We start from the raw sequence: 24257 nt of genomic DNA on the forward strand, positions 1-24257 counted from the left end.
ACCTCCTCAAAACAGTACCAGTGCCCTGGAAGAAGTATCAGCAGAGTCATATACACAAACACTGTAAATAATGTGCACTGACCTGTGCAACATAAGAAACTAAATTAGTTAACGCAGATTTTTCCTCAGAAGAAGAAACTGTAAATAAAACATTCCTCATACATTCACAATTAAAACAAATATTAACATATGAGCCTGTCAATTCAAAATTATAAAAATCAAAGTTGCGGAAGTATACACTTTTTTGTCAAAGTTATCAGAAAGAGTAGAGAATGGAAGTAGTAAGTACTTAGCAGGAAGACACACATCCCCTAAAGCAGAAAGAACAGGAGGAATGGGTGTAGGTTCTGGAAATTCTTTCTGTAACAACTCAATATTCTTTAAGGGACTGTGAAACCTCAGTGTTTTCCCACGTAAAGCACTGACACATTGCAGCAACAGCCTCAGAGAAAAAGAAATCCAACAGGAAGAATCAGCAACTGAGCTCTCCTCTGAGCCTGAATCAGAAATCCAAAGAGAAAACCCCGTATTTTTCCCTTCAGAATCTTGAATTTCTTCGGGAAAACAGGTATCTCTCTTTCTTTTATCAGAAACTACTTTACAAGAAGGATCAATAGCCTGAGTTAAACCATGAGCTTTACAAGGTAAACTACTCCTGTGTAAGGAAGTTTCAGGAGGAGTAGACATGTGCTTAGTTTTCTGTTTCATTTTGATAGGAAAAATGGAGCCAACAGTGTTACTAATGGCAGGAGAAGCTTCTGGAGGGATGGGCACAGCATTCTGACACAACAGGGAAACCTTCCCCCATCTTCCAGGACTGACAAGAGTATCTCTCCCTTGCACACTAAGCAGACCTCCACAGTTGCAGAGGATGTGGTTAACCCCTGGTCCATAGTAGCTGTAGGTGCCAGAGGGATCCAGGGTAAAATATGTGTGGTCTGAGGTACAACAAATGGCCACAGCACAGTTACCCACCTGCAGTTGAAGCAAACTGCTACTCTGCTGTGGTGGCAAAGGCTGTTTGCTTAACTTTTTATTTTTGTAGCTAGAAGGACTGACCATGAGATTGTGAGTTTGTTCCATGGTCGAGCCAAGACCAGTGTCTTTTTCACCTGGAAAACAAGCAACAAATGCCAGTAAAAACTACATGCCTTTAAAAGTCATTTTTGTACAGAAAAACACAGTAAAACGTACTTTAAACATTTTTCCATCCCCAAAAAAGTAAAACAAACACAATTTCTCCACAACAAATATAGTTTTCAGTTAATTTACATGATTTTATACTGACAAGAAAAAAAAGCGCTCCTGTTTAAAAGCACAATACAGTCTATTAAAACACATAATTCCTAGCTTTAAAATAACTTTTCTATAAAAGTGATAACGCACAAACAATAATGGAAGGTTTTTCACCCAAAGGGCACTTATCTGTCCAGCAAAAGAACAGCACCATGCTGACCACTGATGCTCGAAAGTCTTACAGCACCATTCTCTTTGGCGGCAATAAAGCTCTGAAGGGCTTGGTTCCCAAACTTATCTTTTAGTCAGCTGTTGCCTAAGAGTTTGGGTGCGTGGATGATGCCCTGAAGCTTTGGAAACTAGCTGGCTGCTATATACTTGGCAGGATATAACCCTTACAGTTAAGGCTACTGCAGGAATGATCAATATGATGAACATCTGACAATCTAATCCAGATACAAAGAACCTTATAAATTTCCTGAAGCCTATGGCTATGGGAACGTGGTACCAAGCATCTTTTAAATCTAGTATTAATATGAAACCTTTGGGAAGAATGAGGGGTAACAGGTTCTGTAAGGTCAACATTTTGAATGTTGATACTTTCTCATTCAAATTTAGAAATGAAAGATTTAGTACTGGTTTCCAAAAGGCCTAATTCTTTGTTACCAGAAAATTCTGGAATAGAACCCTTTGCACCTTTGATTTATGGTCACTGGTTTTATGACTCCTTGGGTGTATAAAGACTAAAGAAAGAATAGTTGTGTAAAATCTTACCATAACCATAGATGTACTTCTCTTCCATGTTGCAGTATTCTCAACACTTGGATCTTCCTCTCTTGCTACCTGAATACCCAGCCAGTATACAAAAGCTTGTAGTCACTGCTGGGTATGTAGAATGTCTGAAATTGGCCTAAGGAATGTGGGCCATAAAAGTGATGTCTGCACATACCAGACCTCAGAACTGAATGCCCCAGTCAGACCCTAGTCCCAGGAAACTGTGCAAGTCCAATGCCATCCAATAAAGGGAAGAAGAGGAGAAGGGGGAGAGGAATACTGCAGCATGGAAGAGAAGGACATCTATGGTTATGCTAAGATTTTACACAACTATTCTATGTCCTTCTATTCTCATGTTGCAGTATTCTCAACACTTGGGTGAGTGACAAAGCTCACTGGGAAGAAGAGGGTGGTGGCTTGGAAATATTTTCTATAAATCCATGTAGGACTGCCCTGTCAAATCCAGCCCTGGATTTGGAAATGTTGTTCAATTTGTAATGCTTGAGAAAGGTAAGGACAGAGGTCCATGTAGCTGCCTCTAAAATTGTGGCAGTGTCTAAATCTTTACAGAAAGCTCCAGATGAAGCCATAGCCCTAGTGGAGTGTGCATTGGTATGCATAGCAGAAGGAAATTGCTCTGGAAATCCAGGCTGAAATTGTCTGCTTTGACACAGCTTTCTCCAGGGCTCTGGGATGAAAGGAGACAAACAATTGGTCAAATTTTCTAATATGTTTGGTTTTGTCCAGATAGAACCTAAGCTGTCTGTATACATCAAGTGAATGTAAGACTCTCTCACTGTCACCCTGAGGGTGAGCAAAAAGGGTGGGGAGGTGAATGGCTTGGTTTATGGATAGCTCCACCTTGGGCATGAAGGAAGGGTTGGTCCTAAGGCTTACCCTGTCCTTGTGAATGATGAGGAAAGGAGGGATGGCCATGAGGGCCTGTAACTCTGAGACTCTCCTAGCTGAAGTCAGGACAACTAGTAATCAACGTGTCTGGCTCTCAGTAGCAGGGGAAACATGCTTCCTTTTTTCTTTTCTTTTGAGGAAAGGCCTAGCGGGCATCTGGGCCAAGGTAGGCCTGGATTCTGGAGCTTGTGAAGTAGTTGAGAGATATGTCTGAGTAGCCAGTATGAACAGAGGTTCCCCCTCACCATCAGAAGCCAACATCTGCCTTGACTGCTAATTTGGCTTAGTGGTATGTTGACCTGACTGTAGTGCACAGGGTCCTGGGTTCAAGACTTGGCAGTGAAATGCATGGTGGTAACACAACATTTTTGACACCATCCCCCATTCTGGAATTATAGCTAAACTCACTGAACTAGGTATAAATCCCTACGTCACAAGATGGGTTGCCGACTGGCTTACTGACAGAACCCACACTGTAAAAGTTGAAGACTCCAAATCTGACCTCAAAGCAGTGACAATTGGAGTACCACAGGGTTCCGTCCTGGGACCTCTCCTGTTTAGTATCTACTTCTCTGAAGTACATGCTAACACAGAAAACCTCTGGCTAATGAAGTTCGCAGATGACTGCAAACTTGGAGCCATAGTCAAATCCCCAAATGATGTGGACATCCTACAGAAGGGACTCGCTGAGACAGATGCCTGGTGTCAGAGCCATGGCCTCAAGCTCAATCCCAAAAAGTGCAGTGTCATCCCCTTTGGTAAAAACTCTGTACCCATGAACTACCACATAGGCAGCAATCTACTTAACACCAAATGTGTGATAAGAGACCTTGGGACCCAGGTGGACAGTAGTCTCTCCTTTGATACATCGCCACAGTAGTCAGGAAGTCCATCTACATGGCACATCTCATCATAAAAGGGTTCTCATCCAGGAAAAAAGAGGTCATTGTTCCCCTCTACTCGACACTCATTAGACCCATTATAGAGTACAACGCCCCTTTTGGAATGTACCTCACAAGACATCTGCAGCAGCTAGGAAGGCCACAGAAGTACCTCACAAAGAGGATTACTGGCCTCAAACAAATGCCCTACACTGACAGTCTCAAAAAACTCCAGCTTTACTCCGTAGCATATCGCCTACTCCGAGGTGATCTCTGCCTAACATATAAAGCTATGTCAAACCCAGAGCTGTTGGACATGCTACACCTAAAGAAATCCCAATCCCTCCGAGCTAGGGACCTAAACATTGTCACCACAATAAACAGGACATGCTGGAGGGATAGATTCCTGTCCCAGAGACTTCCTATACTCTGGAACAGGCTACCCATCTATGTCAAGCAAAGTTCTTCATTAGCACTCTTCAAGAAAAATTTTGATGAGTGGATGGGAAATAGGAAATACTCCCCGGGGATCATTTCTGTGTCTCTGCTCAACAGTGGCACAGGAAAATAACTTTCTTGGGTGGTGTAAGCCAGGGAACGTTGTTGGCTAGGCTTACTAAGCCCTTGGGCCGATAGCCTAGTACCTACCTATGAACCCATGACTACAAGGATGTGCCATCCATGCTGGGTTCTACAGCTTCCACACTGGTAACCACTATACCCATATTGGTGGCAACCAAGTGTTCCTCCAGGCTGAAGTTAGCCACAGGAGAGACATCAGGTGGAATAGGTGCAGCTATAGACTCAGGCCTAATAACCTTGGCCTTTTTCTTAGGCAACTCGACGGGCTGACTGGATGGTCCCTCCATACCCACAGCTAAGAGATTAAGGTGCTGGTTCTCGAGGTAAATATTTAATGCGTGCAGATGGCTGCATAGCATTTTTGGAACGAAGGCCTGGCAGATGGAGCAGGACTTATGATTGTGCGAAGGCCCTAAACAAAAAAGGCATCTTTATGGGAGATCTGATGACCGCACTTACACTTACCTTTCCTAGATAACATGAACCTACACATAAAGCAATGATCAAAAGAAGCAAACATCCCCAACAGGGTACTTATCTGAGAAATTTCGATCCGATGGCCGGTACGGCAGGAACAGCTGACTTTCGACTGGCGACAGAGAAGTTCTGAGGTCTGGTACATGCAGATGTCACTTTTATGGCCCACGTTCCCTAGGCCAACATCAGATGTTCCATGTACCCAGCAGTGACTACAAACTTTTGTATACTGGCTGGGTGAGGAGGACCCAAGTGTTGAGAATACTGCAACATGAGAATAGAAGGACATGTTGAGAAAAGTATTCTTCTTAGTTTGGATATTTTTGTATCCAGCGCCATCTGCAACCATTCCTGCACCACTTTTAGAACCTAAGAATCTGAAACAATCTTTTGCCAAAGGGAGATGTTGATGATTAGTCTGAGGGACAGATATGTAAACATACTGGACAGAGAAGAGGTAAGGGGGAAAGGATGCTGGCATAGTTATTCTGTACTGTTGCTCTATACCTTTTTTTCTGAATGGAACTCTGTTTCTTAGTGTTATTTCCCTCTGGCCATTTCTTTTTAGAACTGCATTTGCAAGAAAAAGACTGATTTAGCTTATTTGTTTTTTTACTGAAAGAAGAAAGCCTAGGGAGGCCACAGTGGTGCAGCGGTTAGCATTGCTGCCTCACAGCAAGACGTTCTCTGATTCGATTCTCGACTGGGATGCCTTCTGTGTGGAGTCTGCATGTCCTCCCTGTGGTCGCGCGGGTTTCCTCCGGGTGCTCCGGTTTCCTCCCACATCCCAAAGACATGCAGTAGGTGGATTGGACACTCTAAATGGGCCCTAGGTGTGAGTGTGTGCATGTGTGCTTCTGTGGAAGGTTGGGCGCCGGGCTGGCAACTCGACACTGTAAAACTCCACTGCCAATCATGAGCGGACAGATGATCTGCTGTGGCGACCCCTAAAAGCTGAAAGAAGAAGAAGACTGAAAGAAGAAAGCCTATAAGATTTGTATTGCGGTACATGAAAAATCTTAGAAACTCCATGAATTAATTTCCTCTTGTCATCATGTTGTGTGAGAACTTGAGCAATACCTCCTTAACTAAAGCAGTCTCTCAAATTTCAGACTTTACTTCATCAGCAGTTTTGGTTATATACCCAAACATATCTTTTCAACACTGTAGCAGTAGCACCCACCCTGGATACAGTATCTGCATAACTATACATACTCTTCAAAGAATGTTTAGATACCTGGGAGAGAGCAGAAACAGTTTGGATCAAAAAAAGAGCTTTCTTCTTCTTTAGGAAGAGTGATAGCCAATTTCCTCAGACTATCCGTATTACAAAGCATAAATTTCCACAATGTGGAGACACCTGGTAGTTCAGAATTCTTAAAGATAAAGGAGAAGAAGAAAATATTCTCTTACTTATGTAGTCTACCATTTTGCAGTTTTCCACCAGGAAAAGGGTTTGTGTTAAGGTACAAAATGTCACCAGCATGACAGGCAGTTGAAATTCTTGCTGGATAAGATTTAAGGTAAGAGAAAAGAAATGTATTAGACTGATGCTCCTTATACAGTTTATCTGCTTTTTTTTAGGGACTAACAGCTGGGTATCAGGATGGCTCCACACAGTACTCAACACCTCCTTCAGGGCAGGCAATACAGGAGGGAAAGGCAATGAATGAGGTATAGCCATTTGTAACATGTAGTGTTTCTTCAGTTCAGGAGGACATTCAATGTGTTCCCATAAAAATACCTCATCCATCCTGGCTATAGTCTGGTTAAAATAACATTTCTTCACAGGAGGATAAAAAGGAATATTTCCTCACAGAGATTTGGGCTTGGGAGTCTGTAGTAGAAGAAACCCTACCTTTGTCAAAATCAGAATTATTATACCAGTTTTTCTCAAGAATTACTTTACAGAGGATGCCCACCTGTAATGGCTTCTTTGTATCAGGATTAAGTGCCTGTAGTGTCTGCCTTGCCAAGGTAAGAATTTCATCTTTCTTAACAGTAATTACTTTCCAGATGAGCACTATTTAATCTTTGTTTTTTCTTAGTAGGCATTACTGTGGAAGAAGAAGGACCAACTCAAAAAAGGGGATGGCAGCCCTGTCTAATGGTTACTTGCCCCATTTACCTGAGAAGGATCTCCAAGAACGTCTTCCAGACCTAGAGATTATGGTTCTCTCGTGCCAGTATCAAGCACTAGAACAGCTGAAAAGGACATGGCTGACCTCCAGTCCGTGATGGCCAAAAGGACTACAACAGAAAAAGCCAGAGAGGTAAATGAGTGGTCTGAGGAACGAGCAATGACTACTGCAGGTTCACCCACTGTCAGCTAAGGCACAGAATGAGTCCACAACAACAGTAAGGACTCCTTGGTAAGTGATTTTTGTTTTCAAGGTATGGTGGGAGAAGAACCAGCAGGACCAGAGTATACATGAGTTGGGCAAGGAAGAGGCACCAAAAGCAGTAAGCTTTGCTGGAGGGAGTCGGTCAGAAAGCAAATTGTCACTGAGTATTCAGCACACTTACACTCACAGCACTTTTCTTAGACCCTTTACAAGAACAAAGCACAAACAGAAAAAAACTTCCCACTCAGTACCCCATTCAAACACTTCATCACACATGACAGAAAGTAAAATGATTGGTGGTTTATCACAAAGTAAGCATAAGCATTACACTAATGCATACATTTTAGCTCATCCCTACAGTAAAGCGCTTTGCCAAAAACTCAAAAAGTTTATACAAGCAGTTTAATATAAAACAAAATTTAAGTCCCATGGCTGTGGAGGGGCCTTAACAGGTGGTCTTAATAAAAGAGTACCTTTAAGAAAGGCTTTGCAAAGTCTGTGGGACAACACATTGGGGCTGGATTCTCCCAAATGTAAATTAGACATGGCAGCCAGCTGGACCCGAATAGTAGCTGCAGCTGCCCCTTCATTAAACAGTTTTGCAAGGAATTCAAGAATAGAAGCTATTGGGGCAAAGAAGGGATCAATGGGATTACTCAAGGTCCGTGAAGAGAACCTTTTCCATTTGCTGCTATATAACCTTCTTGTCGAAGCTTTATGGGACGAGGTTAGAATATGCTTTACTGAGGTAGAAAGGTTAAGGAGCCTGGCTATGGTTGGAATCGCAGCAGCCAAGCTGTCAATTTGAGGGTTTGAATAGAGGGGTGGAGCATCCCTGATGCATGAGTCAGGAGGTCTGGAACTGGGTCCAGAATCCACGGCTTCTCCTGGAGATGAGGCCACAGGAAAGGGAACCAGACTTGACGAGGCCAGTATGGAGCAACAAGTATTAAGTTCCTTCCCAAGTGACTGGTTCTCTGAAGAACTTTTGGGATCAAAGGAAAGGGAAGAAAGGCACAGAGGAGACCCGAGGGCCAATCGTGAACAAGTGCATCCCTTGGTGACTTCCCCTCCCATGGAGGGGGATCAGGGCAAAGTAGTTGCTGCATTTGGCATTCATGGACGTGGCAAAAAGGTCACAGCAAGGCTGGCCCAATTTACAGAAAATCTCTTCTGCCACTTCCTGTTTTAGGGACCACTCGTGAGGCATCAGAATCTCTCTGCTAAGTTTGTCTGCAATCACGTTGGATTTCCCCAGGATGTGCGTTGCTATCAGAAAGCATTGGAAGGAGGTTGCCCAGTGCCATACTCTCAGGGCCTCCTAACAAAGGGGATAAGATCCGGTTCCTCCTTGTTTATTTACGTACCATACAACTGACATGTTGTCTGTCTTTATTGCAATAGTTCCTAGTGAAAGAGAGTCCTGGGACGCTTGCAGCATTAAAAGCACTGCTCTCATCTCTAGGACATTGATGTGCAAATGGCCCTCATGGCCCTGCCAAGTGCCTTGAACTGTCCTTCCCAGATAATCCCCCCCCCCCACAATCTGGGAAGCATCCATGGTCACTGGGGCTAAAGGCTGGGGAGGAAGAAATGGATGACCTAATATTACATGAGTGGAGTAAAGCCACCAACACTCTGGGGGCTGTAGTGAGGCCAAAGGGCAGAGCTCGGAACTGGTTATGACTGGCTCCCAGCCAAAAGAGCAAATGACTCCAGGATTGCCTGTCCATTTTTATATGGTAGTACACATCCTGGAGGTCTATAGAGCACATCCAATTGTCTCATCCCAGAAAAGGGAGTACTGACTGCAGTGTTAACATCTGAAGCTTTGACTTTCTCACTGATTTGTTTAACTTGCCGAGATCCAAGATGGGTCTCCAGTCCCCTGTTTTCTTTGGAACTAAAAAGAACCTTGAGTAAGTTCCAGATCCTATTTGGTCTGTGGGGACTACTTGGATGACTCTTTTGACTAGCAATTTTTGTATTTCTAGAGTTGCCTGATGCCTTTGACTGGGTAGAACATCCGGGATGTTTTTTGTGTTTGGGATGGGGAAGGAAAGGGTATGGAGTAACCGCTGGATACGATACTTTGTACCCACTTGCCTTTTGTTATTGTGAGCCAGGCTTTTAGGTACAAAGATAAGAGGCCCCCACCTGCCTCCAGAGATGCACTGTTGGGCCTCCTTTTAGGAACGCTGAAAGAGCTTACCAAGGAAGGATTTCCTGTCACCCTGGTTTTGCGGACCCACTCTGCCTCATGGTCGGCGTCTTCCATTAGCACTTCCCCATCTGCCCTTGGGGGAAGAATCACCATGTGTGTCCTGGAAAGCTCTCTGAGATTTTCAAAACCACAATTTTCCTCCTTTCTGACCCTTTGGGAAAGGTCTGGTAGGTAGGGAAAAATGGACTCCAATGGCAGAGAGAGTCTTTCCTTCTTGTTCACACTTGGTTAGTGTGTCTTTGACTTTTGGCCCAAACAAAGACAAGCCATCAAAAGGGACATTCACAAAAGAAGATTTGAAGTGTTCTGCAAAGTCACACAAGTGCATCCAGGAATGTTTCCTTAGGGAAATTTCTAAACCCGCTGCCCTGCTCGCTCCATCTGCTGCATAAGAAATGAGCCTCATGGAGGAGTTGACCACTGAGGTTAAGATGTGGAGTTGAAAGGAAACCTTGTCTGATAGCCCTTCAGCTACTGAACCTTGGATGGTATTTCCTAGCTCTTTCAGGAGATCTCTCAGAAGCCTAGTAAAGTGAGCCAGCAATCTGAGCGCAAAAGTCACTGAAGAGAAGAAGTGCTTTCCATATCTGTCCATTGTACAAGACTCTTTGTTCAGCAGATGGACAGAAGAGGACGTCTCTGAAAGTTCCTTTTTGGTGGCTGCCGCCGCCGCCACCATAGCATCTACTGGGGCACCCTTAGTAAGAAATTCCTTCGCTAAAGGTGCGTTGATGAATTTGTTTGGCCTCAGAGGAACAGGTTCCACTGAGTCTGGAGATTCCCACGCCTTTCGACTAACTAACTGCATCAGCTCGTCGAAGGGCGGAGACACCCAAGTGGTGGAAGGGTAAGATCCAAAAGCCTTCATGTATACAGACTCCTCCTCAGAAGGGTTGATGGGCTTCCAGCCACCCCTCTGTTTTAGTATTTCCTGGATATTTGCAAATGAGACATCCTCAGTGGGTGACCGTGGGGACCCTTCTGAATCATCAAGGTCTGTATCTGAAGTGATGGCCTCCTCTGGGGAGTCTACGTGCTTCCTCTTACATAGTCTCTTTCGAGGGACCTCTTCAGATGGGTATTCTGGAGAGGTTTCGGAAGAGAGTGGGTGGCCCAATGGGGCATCCTGAGGCCTTGTGTTTTCGCGTCTCTATGGGTGCAGTGATACTGAGGCAGACACCGGTGCCTTTGGGGGAAGAATGTCCCAACCCAAGAGTGGACCTGTCTGTGGGGACAGCACTCTCCTCATTACCTTGAAAGCCCCCCACCTCTGGTCTGAGCAGACTCCTGACGCTGAAGAACCAGATGGAATCCCTGGAACCAAGGGGGTTGACTCTGTGGCTGAGGTAGAAGCCAAGCTCACCTGAGCAGACACCAAAAGAGGCATGTTTGGATCTTACAACTGTCCGATCTGACTGCACCCCCTGGACCGACTGGAGAGCATCGGCTCCTAGACTCCTCAAGTTCGGATGGAACCGAGGATGTCAGAGTAGTAGTCAGGGCCAAAGATCCTGAGATAGGTCTCAGCTCCAACGGTTCCAATACGATCAGTTCTGGACATTCTGGCTTCAAGATCGAATCAGAGGAGGAATCGACGGTGACAGGGTAGGTTTGGTCAGTTCCGGAGCCTTCTGGGTTGGATCTGACAAGAGTTTGATGAATGCCGGTGTCCTCAAAGGCCTCTGCACCATGACATCCACGTCATCATCGGACAAGCTCCTGGAGAATTGAGTGGTGGGAGCAGGAGATTTGGAAGACTGCAATAAAGGAGATCTTAAAGTGGGAAATACCAGTTCCAATTCAGAGTAAGGGCGCCACACATGAAACTCCAACAGCACAGATACAGAAGGAGCTGAGACAGAAGGCTTCTCGGGCCTGACAGCTTTCGGGTCCAAAGAAGAAACCTTAGGTAACTATTTTTGATGGCTCTGACTGAGCGCTCGAAGAACAGGACCTTTTTCCCAACTTGTCTGATTCTGAAGAAGGGAACTGACTGGATTTTGAAGGACGCTGACCTTCTTCAATTGCTTCTGAAAAAGGGGTCTTCAACAAGCCTCTCAGGATGAGCTTGTTCTTTCTCTCTAATAATACCCTGTGACTAAAGGAGTGACAGCACAGGACTCCTGAAGGTGAACAGCTCCAGGCAGTAGAAACAAACAGTATGTCCACCAGTTATGGACATTTTTTACGCATTTTTAAACCCAGAGGGTTTGGTTTCCTTAGAATCTTTGGAAGACATGACTAACAGCAACTACAACAGGAAAAAACAGCTAACTCTAGGGGAAAACCAGAGAAAAAGTGTAAGTACACAAAAACACTACTACTAATATTTTTTTTTTTTTTTTTAAACAACAGCAATCAGCCAAACACACAGTAGAAAGACTCTCTAACTAAAAGGGACAGAGGCAGCTCTGTAACTTAAATGAGCTAGCCCTGAGTATTTAGAGAGGAAAAACAAAGGAGAAAGCCCTCCAATTTAAACGGGCTAAGACAGTTCTCTAACTTAAATGAACTAGCCTATTTTTACAAGAAAGAAAACGCTCTAACTAAAATAGGTTTCCTAAATTTAATGCCAGGATACAGAAAGAAAGGCCTAACAAAAATAATGATGGCCAAAAGCAAAAACAGCAGCAAAAAAGAGATGAACACGGATAATTTACTTAACAATTAGCTGGAATAAAAGTATTGAAGAGTCTAACAATTTTCAAATATAAGGCAGAGAAAAAAAAACTACTTAACCAGAGTCAGTATGAAGAGCACCCGATCTTGTTTAGTGGCAAACAAGATCTAGGGAACTCTCATAGTGCATCATTAGAGAGGGTTTTAGCTACGAGCTAGTGGAACACCTCGAGCTTTGTATAAGGCAGAGTCAGAGCCAAGGATTGTTTCTGTATCCAACCTGCTAAGAATGAAGGTGAGATAGGACATCACATTATTATTTTTCTTAAAACGGAAATTTATTTGTGGAGGGGTTTTCCAATATGGGTTTATCTGCCAGAATCAAAGTTTCTAGCAGACAGCTGCTCCTGTGAAACCCAACAGATGCTTTTTCTTGAAAAGGCAAGAAAGCATCATAGAAAGCTTCACTTTGTCTGCTGATTTCCTACCTTGAGATTAGTCAATAAGTAGTCAGACAGAAGGTGTGAGGGGGGAGCCAGATCTTTTTGAAGCTGGTCGGTTGTGTTTCCTAGGCAGTGAACAACCCATATTGTCTATAGACTACTGCAGCAGTGGGAATAAAGAGCATTCATCACTGAACCTCCTTGTAATACTGCCTTACTGAATGTTCAGTTTTCCAATAATTTGAGGTAAAACAGAGCCTTTTTTTCCTTTACCATTTACCTGTATTTGGAAACCCTTCCTGAAAACAGTCTAGTGCCTTAGTCTGTGGTAGGATTGCAGAAGCTAGAGTACTGTGAATTCTGCTCCAGGATTTGTGCTTCAGTACTTTTTATAGCTGCATATTCCTGCTTGAAGTTGTATTCCAGTAATCTGGTACCTTAATGACTCGTGGGACTGCAGTAGTGGCACTATTGTGAATTCTGCTCCAGGATTTGTGCTTCAGTACTTTTTACAGTAGTATATACTAGATTAAAGTTGCACTACAGTGTCTTTCTGTTTACCTTGCTACAGTTTTTCCCCCATTCTTTGAGTCTGCTCCACCCCTACTGAAGCATTAAGCTAAAGGTTTCCAAAATTCTAACCACAGAACTTGAGCTCCAGTTTGATTTTTTTCCCCAACCTTCCCACTCTTTCTTGTAGTGGTTTTAAAAGGATGTGTCTCTGGCTCCCACCCTTAAGGCAATCTGACTGCTAAAGTCTCTCCCGCTACTCTTTCTCTGCTATTATCTGTTATGTAACCTGTTTAAGTACTTTTCCACCCTCTTTTTTCCATAGTACTAACTGCCCACCCAGCAAACCAGTACTACACTTGAGTAAACCTCTCTTACTAGAAACTGTCTCCCGTCCTCCTCATTTTACCACAGCTCCCATCTGTTTGGCACACTGGCCACACTTTGAGGGGGTCTTAAGTTAATCCTGCTCTATCCTTGGACAGAGGTAGCTTATAAATGCCTGACATTCAATGTCCTATCTGGATGCAAGACATCATTATACTTTGGGGAAAACTTGGCTAGAATTAGAAAGATACCCCCCCCCCCCGGGTCATTAGCCTAGTAACCATCTATTAATCTATGAATACGATATTTATTTTATTGTTTTGCACTTCAGTTAACTGTTTAGAGTGCTACTGTTTTGTTTTTGTTTTATCTTAATGATTTTGCCTTTAAATCATTCTAAAGGTCCATAATAATCAAAATTGTCTTGTCAAGGTAGTAAATTTTCTTGTAACATTACACTCAAAAGCAATTTTTCTTTGTATTATTACATCAACAGATTAACATTGCCCTGTAAAGACAAACACAAAGAAAGTAAATTTTATCTGTAAAACTTCCCTTAGAACTGAAACCTGTAACTTACTGTGGCTAAAACAAAACCACTGTGCAGAGACTAACTTAGAACAGCTAGTTTGCACAACAGTACTAAATATCAAATTTTAGTACAATCTAAGTTACTGAAGTGCCAAACCACAGAGACCACCCAAGAAGACCTCTGTATAACCCAGTCCATAACCTAGCCCACCCAAATACAGGTCCAGGTAAGTGGATATGAAAAGTGTACACACCCCTGTTAAAATGCCAGGTTTTTGTGATATAAAAAAATGAGACCACAATAAATCACTTCAAAACTTTCCCACCTTTACTGTGACCTATAACCTATACAATCCAGTTGAAAGGCAAACTAATCTGTTTGGGGGAAAAATATACAAAAATAAAAAACATACAAAAAGCTGGTTGCATAAGTGTGCACACCCTTAAACTAATACTTTGTTGAAGCACCTTTGGATTTAATTACAGCATTCAGTCTTCTTGGGTAGGAGTCTATCAGCATGGCACATCTTGACTTGGCAATATTTGCCTACTCCTCCTTGGAAAAGCGCTCAAAATCTGTCAGATTGCGAGGACATCTCTTGTGCACAGCCCTCTTCAGGTCACTCTGCAGATTTTATATTGGATTTAGGTCTGGACTCTGGCTGGGCCATTCCAAAGCTTTAATTTTCTTCTGGTGAAGTCATTCTTTTGTTGATTTGGATGTATGCTTGGTGTCATTGTTGTGCTGAAAGGTGAAATTTCTCTTCATCATCAGCTTTCTAGCAGATGCCTGAAGGTTTGGGGCCAAAAGTGACTTGCATCTGGAAATGTTCATAATTCCCTCCACCTTGACTAAAACCCCAGTTCCAGCTGAAGAAAGCAACCCCAAAGCATGATACTGCCTCCACCATGCTTCACCATGGGGATAGTGTTCTTTTGGTGATGAGAAGTGTTGTTTTTGCGCCAAACGTACCTTTTGGAATTGTGGCCAAAAAGTTCAACCTTGGTCTCAGCAGGCCATAACACATTTTCCCACATGCTTTTGGGAGACTTGATGCATTGTTTTGAAACTTTTAGCTTGGCCTGGATGTTTTCCTGTGTAAGAAAAGGCTTCCGTCTTGCAACCCTACCCCATAGTCCAGACATATGGAGAATACAGGAGATTGCTGTCACATGTAGTACACAACCAGTACTTACCAGAAATTCCTGCAGCTCCTTCAGTGTTGCTGTAGGTCTCTTGGCAGCCTCCCTGACCAGTTTTCACCTTCTCTTTTCATCAGTTTTGGAGGGATGTCCAGTTCTTTGCAACGTCACTCTTGTTGCGTATCTTCTCCAATTTTTGATAACTGTCTTCACTATGTTCCATGGTATATCCAATGCTGTGGAACTTTTTTTGTATCCTTCTCCTGACTGATACCTTTCAACAATGAGATCCCTTTGATGCTTTGTAAGCTGTCTGTCAACCATGGCTTTTGCTGTAGCAGGTAACTGAGTAAATGACAGGACAATCCTACTAGGACAGCTGAACTTTATTTGGGGTTAATTAGAGTCTCTTTAATTGATGGCAGGTGTGTACCCAAGAAGACTGAATGTTGTAATTAAATCAAAAGGTGCTTCAGCAAAGTATTAGTTTAAGGGTGCGCACACTTATGCAACCAGCTTATTGTACGTTTTTTACTTTTTATATTTTTCCCCTAACAAATTTGTTTGTTTTTCAATTGAATTGTACAGGTTACATGTCACATTAAAGGTGGGAAAAGATTTGAAATTATTTATTGTGGTCTCATTTTTTTATATCACCAAAACCTGGCATTTTAACAGGAGTGTGTACACTTTTTATATCCACTGTACAATTTCCAAATGTCTGTATCCATCTTGGTATATATGAGCGACCCAAGACAATGTTGCAATTGTCTCATGTTCACGGACAACCATTTAAACCTTACAAATCAGACAGTATGCAAGAGATGCACATACACAATTTCACTGGAGGCAAAATCTTACATAATAAGGTTGTCAAGAACACACACACACACAAACTACATTCACCACACTAAGTGTCCAGCACACACACACACACACACACACACACACACACACACACACACACACACACACACACACACACACCGACCCTATGTTGAGGCACTAAAAGGCAATCTTCCCAAACTTCAAACACCTCCTAAGCCTATAAACTGTAACGTCTATCCTCAGCAATCTCCAAAGCACTCACCTAAAGCAACACCAAACACAACACATATACCTACACCCAGTGGAACCCCATAAGCAAAGTCCATAAGGCAAGCCAACACATTACCCAACACTCTTGTCATAAGGGACTCCATTGTATGACACACAGATGCTCCACTCAACAGATTGAACATGGAGACGATAACAGTTACTTACTTATCTGATGTCAGGATCCACCAAGTTACACATGCAGTCAAGTCACTACAGCATAATACCCACCAGTATGATGATATCATAGTCCATGTGGGCTTTAACAACCCGAGACTTACTTCCCTGGACTATATGAAAAGAGTCATCGTTGATCTCTCTGAATATGTGTCTCAGACAGGTATGCGCCCTGCATTTAGCAACATTCTGCCTTCACCAAGAATGATGCCACAGTACCCACAAAAGACGACAGACTTCAACAATTGGTGTAGTTTATGGAATCTTTCCAGGGGAATTCAATATTTGTTCAGCATGGGAGGACATGGTTAACAGACCACATTGCTTTGCAAAGGATGGTCTGCACCTGTCAGCCCTAGGCTTCCGAATATTGGCTAAAACTTTATCTAACCCCCTCAGAGCCTTTCTTAGGTAATGTCAAATTGACAAACCTACTGCCATAGCAAATAAAACACAAAGAAACCTAAAGTTGTTACTGTTCAATGCTAGGAGCCTAAACAAGGAACACCACACCCTAAAAGCTTTCCTCATTCTGGAGAATATAGGTGTTGATGCCATTACTGAAATATGATTTAAATCAAAGTACACCAGCAATGCAAGGATACAGCATCTTCCACACGTTTAGACTATCAGCTGCACAGATAGGGACAAACGGTGGAGGAGTCCCAATCTATATTAGCTACAAGCATAACTGTACGTTGGTTAAACAGGACGATGCCCTAAAATTTATCCACGCGCAAATCACCACAAAGTCCCATACCATAACCTACCAAGTTATAGGTTGCCCTCTGTGTCCCTAGAATCCCATAGTTCATACCAAGACCTACTGGAGGCAATCACCATTAAACCAAATACCCTATTAATGTAAGACTAACTACCACTCTATAGAATGGGAAACGTACACTGTCCTTTACTCACAAAGACAATTACTGGCCTTTATTAACACAAATACCCTTTACCAGGTAGTGTGCACACCCACTAGAGGCTCAAACAGCAATATGGGAGTGTGCTGCACCTCCCCAGTGTCATGTCCTCACTGGTGAGGCCAGACCACAAAATTGTCTCCTTCGAAATAATAATCAACTCGGTAACCCCAGCAAACCCTGTATCACTTAGGAACTATTCCAAAGCAAATTGCGGCCTTATTAAGCAACAGTTTATCAAAATGTAATGCCTCCCAACTCAGAGTTCACAACAACCTATGCATAATTGTTCACAAGTACCCTGTACAACCATGTCAATGGAAGTGGACAGGCTGCTGTACCTACTAGAAGTAATCCCCAAAAAAAACACACTGGTGGAATCCTAACTTTAATAGGGTATATAACAAAAGGAAAAATGTTGTGGCTAAAATCAGGAAGAGCAACCCCCATAATGATAGGAGCTCTCTAATTAAACTAAACAGGAAACTAAGAGGACTAATTACATCCAGCAAGGCCAATTAAGAGATCAAGATTGCCTCACAGGCTAAAGACAACCACAAGGCCTTCTGCAGCTATGTCTAAAACCTCAAAAACAGCACACATCAGTGTGCCGAACTAGTGATCAACAATGCCAATGTGGTTAACAAAGCATCGTAGTGAATTTCCTGGCAGACAAATTCAGCTCAAACTTCATCCTCCATTCTCCCCGTCTCCATCATGAAACACCTACTAGCATAACAACCCCCCAACTATTAACTGGGAGCAAGTCCTGGCAGCACTCGCTAAGGCCAAAAACACATCCTCAATGGGCTCTGACAATATATCAGGATGCCTCCTAAATAGCTGGAAACATTAACCTATAAGGATCATTTGATTCACTTTTCAACTACAGCCTCTAAACAGGCTTTGTACCATGAGAATGGAGGACTGCAACAGTTATCCCACTTCACAAGGGTAGACCATGAACCGAACCTGGAAACTATAGACCTATTATTCTGACTAGTTTACTATACAAAGCCATGGATGAATTATCATGGAAATGATTATCAAAGACATAGACAACCTTCAGACATTGTCAAGGGAAGATCATGCCTACTAAACCTGTTGGACTTCTTTAAGAAGGTCTTCAAGGCAATGGTTAGGAGGAAAATGGTGCATACCACCTACCTGGACCTGGCTAAGGCATTTGATACAATATTCCACTCAGGTATGGTTGACAACCTTACTGAACTAGGCATAAACACCTATATAACTCATTGGATTACCAGATGGCTCACAGCCAGGAACCAGAAAGCCAGGATTGGTAATATCACCTCCACTAATAGACCGATCACCAACAGGGTACCTCAGGTCTTCGCACTGGGGCTTTCTTATTTGCCATCTACTTCTCAGAGCTAAAGGCTAACATCAAGGGCCTTTGGCTGACCAAGTTCGCAGATGACTGCAAATTGGGAGCTATCATATATTCTCCCATGAAACAAACATCTTAGAAGAGGGTCTAACAAAGACAAATGACTGGTGTCAGAGTCAAGGACTAAAACCCAATGCCAAGAAATGCATTATAGTGCCCTTTAGGAAAACTGATGCCAAGGCTAACTACTCTAATAAGACACTGCTAAGAGTTAAGCCAGTAGTCAGGGATCTTGGAACATATGTAGACAGTAATCTGTCCTTTGACCAACATGTGGCCAAGGTAGTAAGAAAATTATTCTACTTCGCCCAGTTGTTTAAGTGATGGCATGGCATCCATGTCTAAGGAAGTCATACCGCCACTTTATTTGGCCTGTATTAGACCCATCATTGAGTATAATGACCCCATCGGCATATACCTCAACAGACTTATGCAACAGCTGGAATGCCCACAAGGGTTCCTTACCAGGCAAATCCAGGTTATAAACACATTGTCTAATATTGTTCACCTTAAAACCCTACCTCGTTACTCTGTCTGCTACAGGTTACTGACAGGCAATCTGTGCCTGGCATACAAGGCATTCTTGGATCCAGCTCTAATGGAACTTTTGCACATCTGCAAAATGAATAACATCAGAACGACTAGATCCAAGGATTTAAATTTTGCTTGTAACATAAATAAAACATTTTGGTAAGACAGATATGTAGCTCACAGGATCCCCATGCTCTGAAACAGGCTTCCCCATCCATGTGAAACAGAGTCCATTCCTAACCCTATTTAAGAGTAATTTTGACCAACAGATGAGAAATCAGAAATTCACCCTGGGTCTGGCCTCCATGTCTCTAATAGAGACAAACAATAATACCCAATCTAACAACCCCCCCCCCCCCCCCCCACACATAACCTCTAGAAACTTTACAACTAAAATATCCCCTCCTAATGAATGCCCATGATACACAGGAACAGGCTCTGGTGGTCATTAGCCTAGTACATAACTGAAGAAGAGTGACCTGCAAGGCCTCAATGTTGGCTACTTACCTTTCTCCTATATTTAAAAAAAAAAAAGCATAAAGCCCATTCTGGACGAGGTAATATATATAGAGTAGCACTACGTGGAAAATAATGCAGCCTCTCACATAGTGCTTCACCAAAGGTAGAAAAGGCAGTTTTTAAACAGATTGCACCTGGCAAATTGAATGCTATAATACCACTACTACTGCTGCTATCTTTTTTAAGAAAAACTTGAGAGCATGACACAAACTGCTCTTCTGTACAATGCCATAGACAGAAATGAGTACACCATTATAAATAAAGTGGAAAGGGCTGAAGACTGTTCTACTTGCAAGAATTGATATGCTGGAACAGTTTTAATCCAGGGCACTACCCTCCCCCAACAAAAACAGACTACCAGAAACACTTACTATGACACAGGATGAAGTGCTGAGCCCTTTTCATAGTAAATCAGTGCAGACTATTTTGAAACACAATTTGTCCAAAGTCTTTCAAGGCACTCATAATTACAAATGAAATGAAAGAACCAATGAAGAAGGTTGCCCACCCTATCACTACATAAATGAGATCAGAAGGATAAGGAAATCTTCCTGATTAAACTGTTTCAAATATAGCATACTGCATATGGCAGGATTTTTTTTTTTATAATTTTCACCATGGCAGCAGGAATATCAAACAACAAAATATCCACCTACAGACAGTCACAGAAAGTTATTGTAATAAAAATCTTTTCACTTACATTCTAAGATCCATAACCCTCAAAATACTGTCTTTAGCATGAATCAGCAGACGTCTGCCATTGGGATGCATTTCCAGGTGATTCACTGAAACCCCTTTAAGATCATTTTCTATAATTTCCTGCAAAAGAAATAAGAACTTTTCAGAAATAAGTATTCAGATATTAAGACTGTGGTCATACAACAATTTAAAATCTGAATAAATGTTATTGTTTACTCCTAACACCTAGAGTTACATTTTTGAAGAAATTAAGACCAATGACCAAATATACATATCACTATGAAAAAACAACTTTTGTTTAGTTTTGCTTTGTGTAAGCTAACCACAAGCCACTTCCATTCCTTTCTTTCTAAAGAAGCTATAGTACTTTCCATATTAAAAAAAAAAATAGTGGAAGATAAACAGAAGTTATGTATGTACCATAATGCTGGATCTTTGCTATCCTGCTCCATCCACCTTGACTGTTTGGTAATCTGCCCTTGTACTAGATCCGGCATGACAACTTCAGCCATTTATGCTCTCTCAAGTGCTCAAGCTCCTCCTTTCTCCTACAATGCACCTGTGTCCTCTCATCCCTAGGGATCTTGTTTGCTGTCTTCTGCTATAGGGGTCTATATTATTTCCTCGAAAGATATCTCCATCGAACGGCTGTTCATTGATCACTACCCATCGAGCAGCCATTCAGCGAATGTTACAATCATCAAACTCCTTTCCTAGGAAAGGAAACTACTTGGCCACCACAGCAACCGTTAGACAAACTACATACAGTAAACTCTCAGTTAACTGGCACCCATGGAGACTGGTAGATGCCGGATAACTGTAGTTTCTGATTGCTTGAGAGTTACTATTAAAAATAGGCCTGACTAATACTGTACCCTCTACTATTTGTTTGGTTTGACTTGTTCTCAGGTTGGGAAGAGAGGGCATTTACTCCTATCTTCCTTTTTAAAACTCTAAAACTATATATATATATATATATATATATATATATATATATATATATATATATATATAAAACAAAATTATGTTCTTACCATAACGTTCCATCTGTGTTGTTGATCTTCATTCGTTCATTACTGATGGGTGTCGGTTCTGTCCTTGGAACCGAGTCGGCCATTATAACAAGCTCATGCCAGCCAAAAATCTCAAGTCTTACCCATAGTGCCCCTCTCTATATTACCTCAGATCGAGTTTGCCCATAAGTAAGAAAGCAAGAAAGAAAATGGAGGCTTTAACTGAGCAACTTCTCTATCACAGGCTAGGACCATATCCGAACCTCCAGGAGTCTTTCGGAGGGGGATGGCGGGTGGGTTGTAATGAATGAATGAAGATCAACAACATAGATGGAACATTATGGTACGAACATAACTTCTTTATCTGATGTTAATCTTCATTCATTCCTTACTGATGGGACAGAGTCCCTAGCTACTTTGTTTCCTGGGAGAATATTCCTGAGTACCATTGAACCAAAGGAAGCTCTCCCCCTGGAGACTATATCCAATTTCTAATGAGTGATAAAGATATGAGGGTTAGACCATGTTGCTGCCACACAAATGTCATCCATAGACGTTGCAACTGATCTTGAGGAATGCGCTTTGACTTTAGATGGGAAGGAGGCCTTAGTCCATTGATAAATGAAGCAAATACAGTCTCTCAACCGTTTAGACAAAGTAACTTTGGAAACAGGTCTCCCCAATGTTGGTCCTGAGAATAACACAAATAACTGGTCAGATTTTTGTAATGACTTAGTTCTGTTGAGATAAAAATGCAAATGTCTATGCACGTCAAGCAAATGTAGTGAATATTCACATTTGTTAGAAAAATTTGGAAAGAAAACTGGTAGATTTATGGTTTGATTAATGGTCAAGTCTGAAATAACTTTGGGTAAAAAGGAGGGGTTAGTCCGGAGTGATACTCTGTCCTTATGGAACACTATGTAAGGATGTTTTCTGCACAAAGCTTGCAACTCAGAAATTCATCTTGCTGAGGTAATGGCCACCAAGAACAAAGTCTTCCAGGATAAGAATTTCAGATTGCAATTGGCAGAAAATTCAAAGGGAGGACAAATCAAGGATTGTAGAACCAAAGTTAAATTCCAGGGCTCGATCGGTGGTTTGAAGGGGAGCCAAATGTCTGTAACTCCTTCAAAAATGTTTTATAGAGGTAGTGTGAAATCAAGAACGAGTCCTTGAAACCATTATGAAAATTGGAGATTGCCGCCAAGTGTACTCAAATAGTTGAAGTTGAAGCTGCAGCTCCTGAGTGAAGAAGGTTAGATAAGTAATCCAGCACCACAGAAAGCGGGGCCAAAAAGTGGTTTACTCCATCTATTTATGAATCTTTTCCACTTGCTTAGATAAAGTTTCCTGGTGGATGGTTTATGCGAAGCCAGAAGAATGTGGCAGACAGGGGAGGACAGGTTGTTTTGTCTGGCAATTACTGGAAGTGGAGGAGCCAAGCTGTCAGCTTGAGGTTCGATATGTTCGGATGAATCAACCCCCATGGTGCGACAGCAATTCTGGAGTTGGATGCAGAATCCATGGTTGATGTACTAGGTGAGGCCAAAGAAAGGGAAAACAAATTTGTCGGGGCCAGTAGGGTGCAATGAGGATTACTCTGCTTTTCAACCGAAGAGGCTTCTTCAAAAACTGTGGGATCAAAGGAAGGGGAGGGTATGCATAAAGAGGTCCCATGGGCCAATCGTGCACCAGAGCGTCTGTCGGGGACTCCCCCTGTGAGGGAATTAGGGCAAACTAGCTGCTGCATTTGTGATTTGCGGGGGACGCAAACAGATCGCAGCAAGGTTGGCCCCAGTGACTGAAGATTTCTACCGCTATGATAGGATTGAGGGATCACTGATGAGGGACCACTCTCCTCAGCTAGCTCTTTCTTAGTGGCCGCCGCCACAATCATAGCATCTATTGGCAGGCCCTTGGACCAGTGGGACTGTCCTCTGGAGGAGAAAGAATTTTGTCTGGTCTCCGGGGATTGGTTCAATGGTATCAGGATTCTTCCAGGTGAGCTGCACTATGAACTGAACCCAATCATCTGCAGGCGGTGTCACCCAGGAAGCAGAGGGCCGGGCATGGAAAGCTTGTAAGAATACTGACTCAAGAAAGGGGTGGTGGACTTCCAGTCCCCCCGCTGCTTCAGGATCTCCAGTATGGCTCCAAAGGTGACATCCCTCAGGGGGTGACCTTACGGACCCTTCCCCTTCATTGTAGCCTGTATCTTCGATGAGGGATTCTTCAGTGGAATCCACATGCTTCCTCTTGCACGATCTCTTGTGAGGTGCCCAGTGTCCTTGAGTAGTGGGCTGTATCAACTGCGGCTCAGAGGAAAGGTATATATGGGTCTCTGGTGCCAAAGGGACCAGCTGAGAGCCTGCCAAGGCAAGTGCCCTCTCCATCACCTGGAAAGCGGGTCCGCCCGAAGAGGGATGGGAGCCTGGAACAGAGAAAGACAACCTCGGGACCGGGGTCACTCCCCGCTTCGACGAACCCACTTCCAGGGAAGGAGCCATAAGAGGACCCGGTTTCCGCCAAAGCAACCAGAACCATAGTAGATGGTGGAAAGGAAAAAACAGGTGCCGCACTATGGATAATGGTGCCAATGGACCAGTGTCGATCCCAAGGATGGTCTGGGCTCCATAAGAGTCGAAGGCCAAAGGGTAGACTCTGGAGCCATGGTAAGATCTACCAATGGAGCCGAAGAAGCTGGAACCAATGTTGGCGTCGGTGTTGAAGGCTCCGATACCTCCAGGGAGGTTGAAGGAGGAAATTATGTAGGAGTCTGTGGAGAAAAATCCTCAGCTCCTGGGTGGGAGTGAGGATTTAGAAGGTGTTGGAAAACCTCTGGCTACCAGGTGCTGATCCACAAGCCTCACTACGTCCAGTTCCGA

The 24257-nt window shown here is 42.9% G+C and overlaps 1 protein-coding gene across 1 annotated transcript in view; it reads right to left on the bottom strand.

Moving 5' to 3' along the window:
* Positions 1 to 24257, bottom strand: part of AHI1 (Abelson helper integration site 1) — a 2471520-nt gene that overhangs the window by 1128060 nt on the left and 1319203 nt on the right. The window contains exon 14 of the mRNA XM_044087109.1: positions 20358 to 20476. Coding sequence (XP_043943044.1) covers positions 20358 to 20476 — 119 coding nt within the window. The remainder of the gene's footprint in view (positions 1 to 20357; positions 20477 to 24257) is intronic.

Source organism: Protopterus annectens, chromosome 1.part1 (genome assembly GCF_019279795.1).
Source record: "Protopterus annectens isolate FY-2018-M chromosome 1.part1, PAN1.0, whole genome shotgun sequence".
Lineage (NCBI taxonomy): Eukaryota > Metazoa > Chordata > Ceratodontiformes > Protopteridae > Protopterus > Protopterus annectens.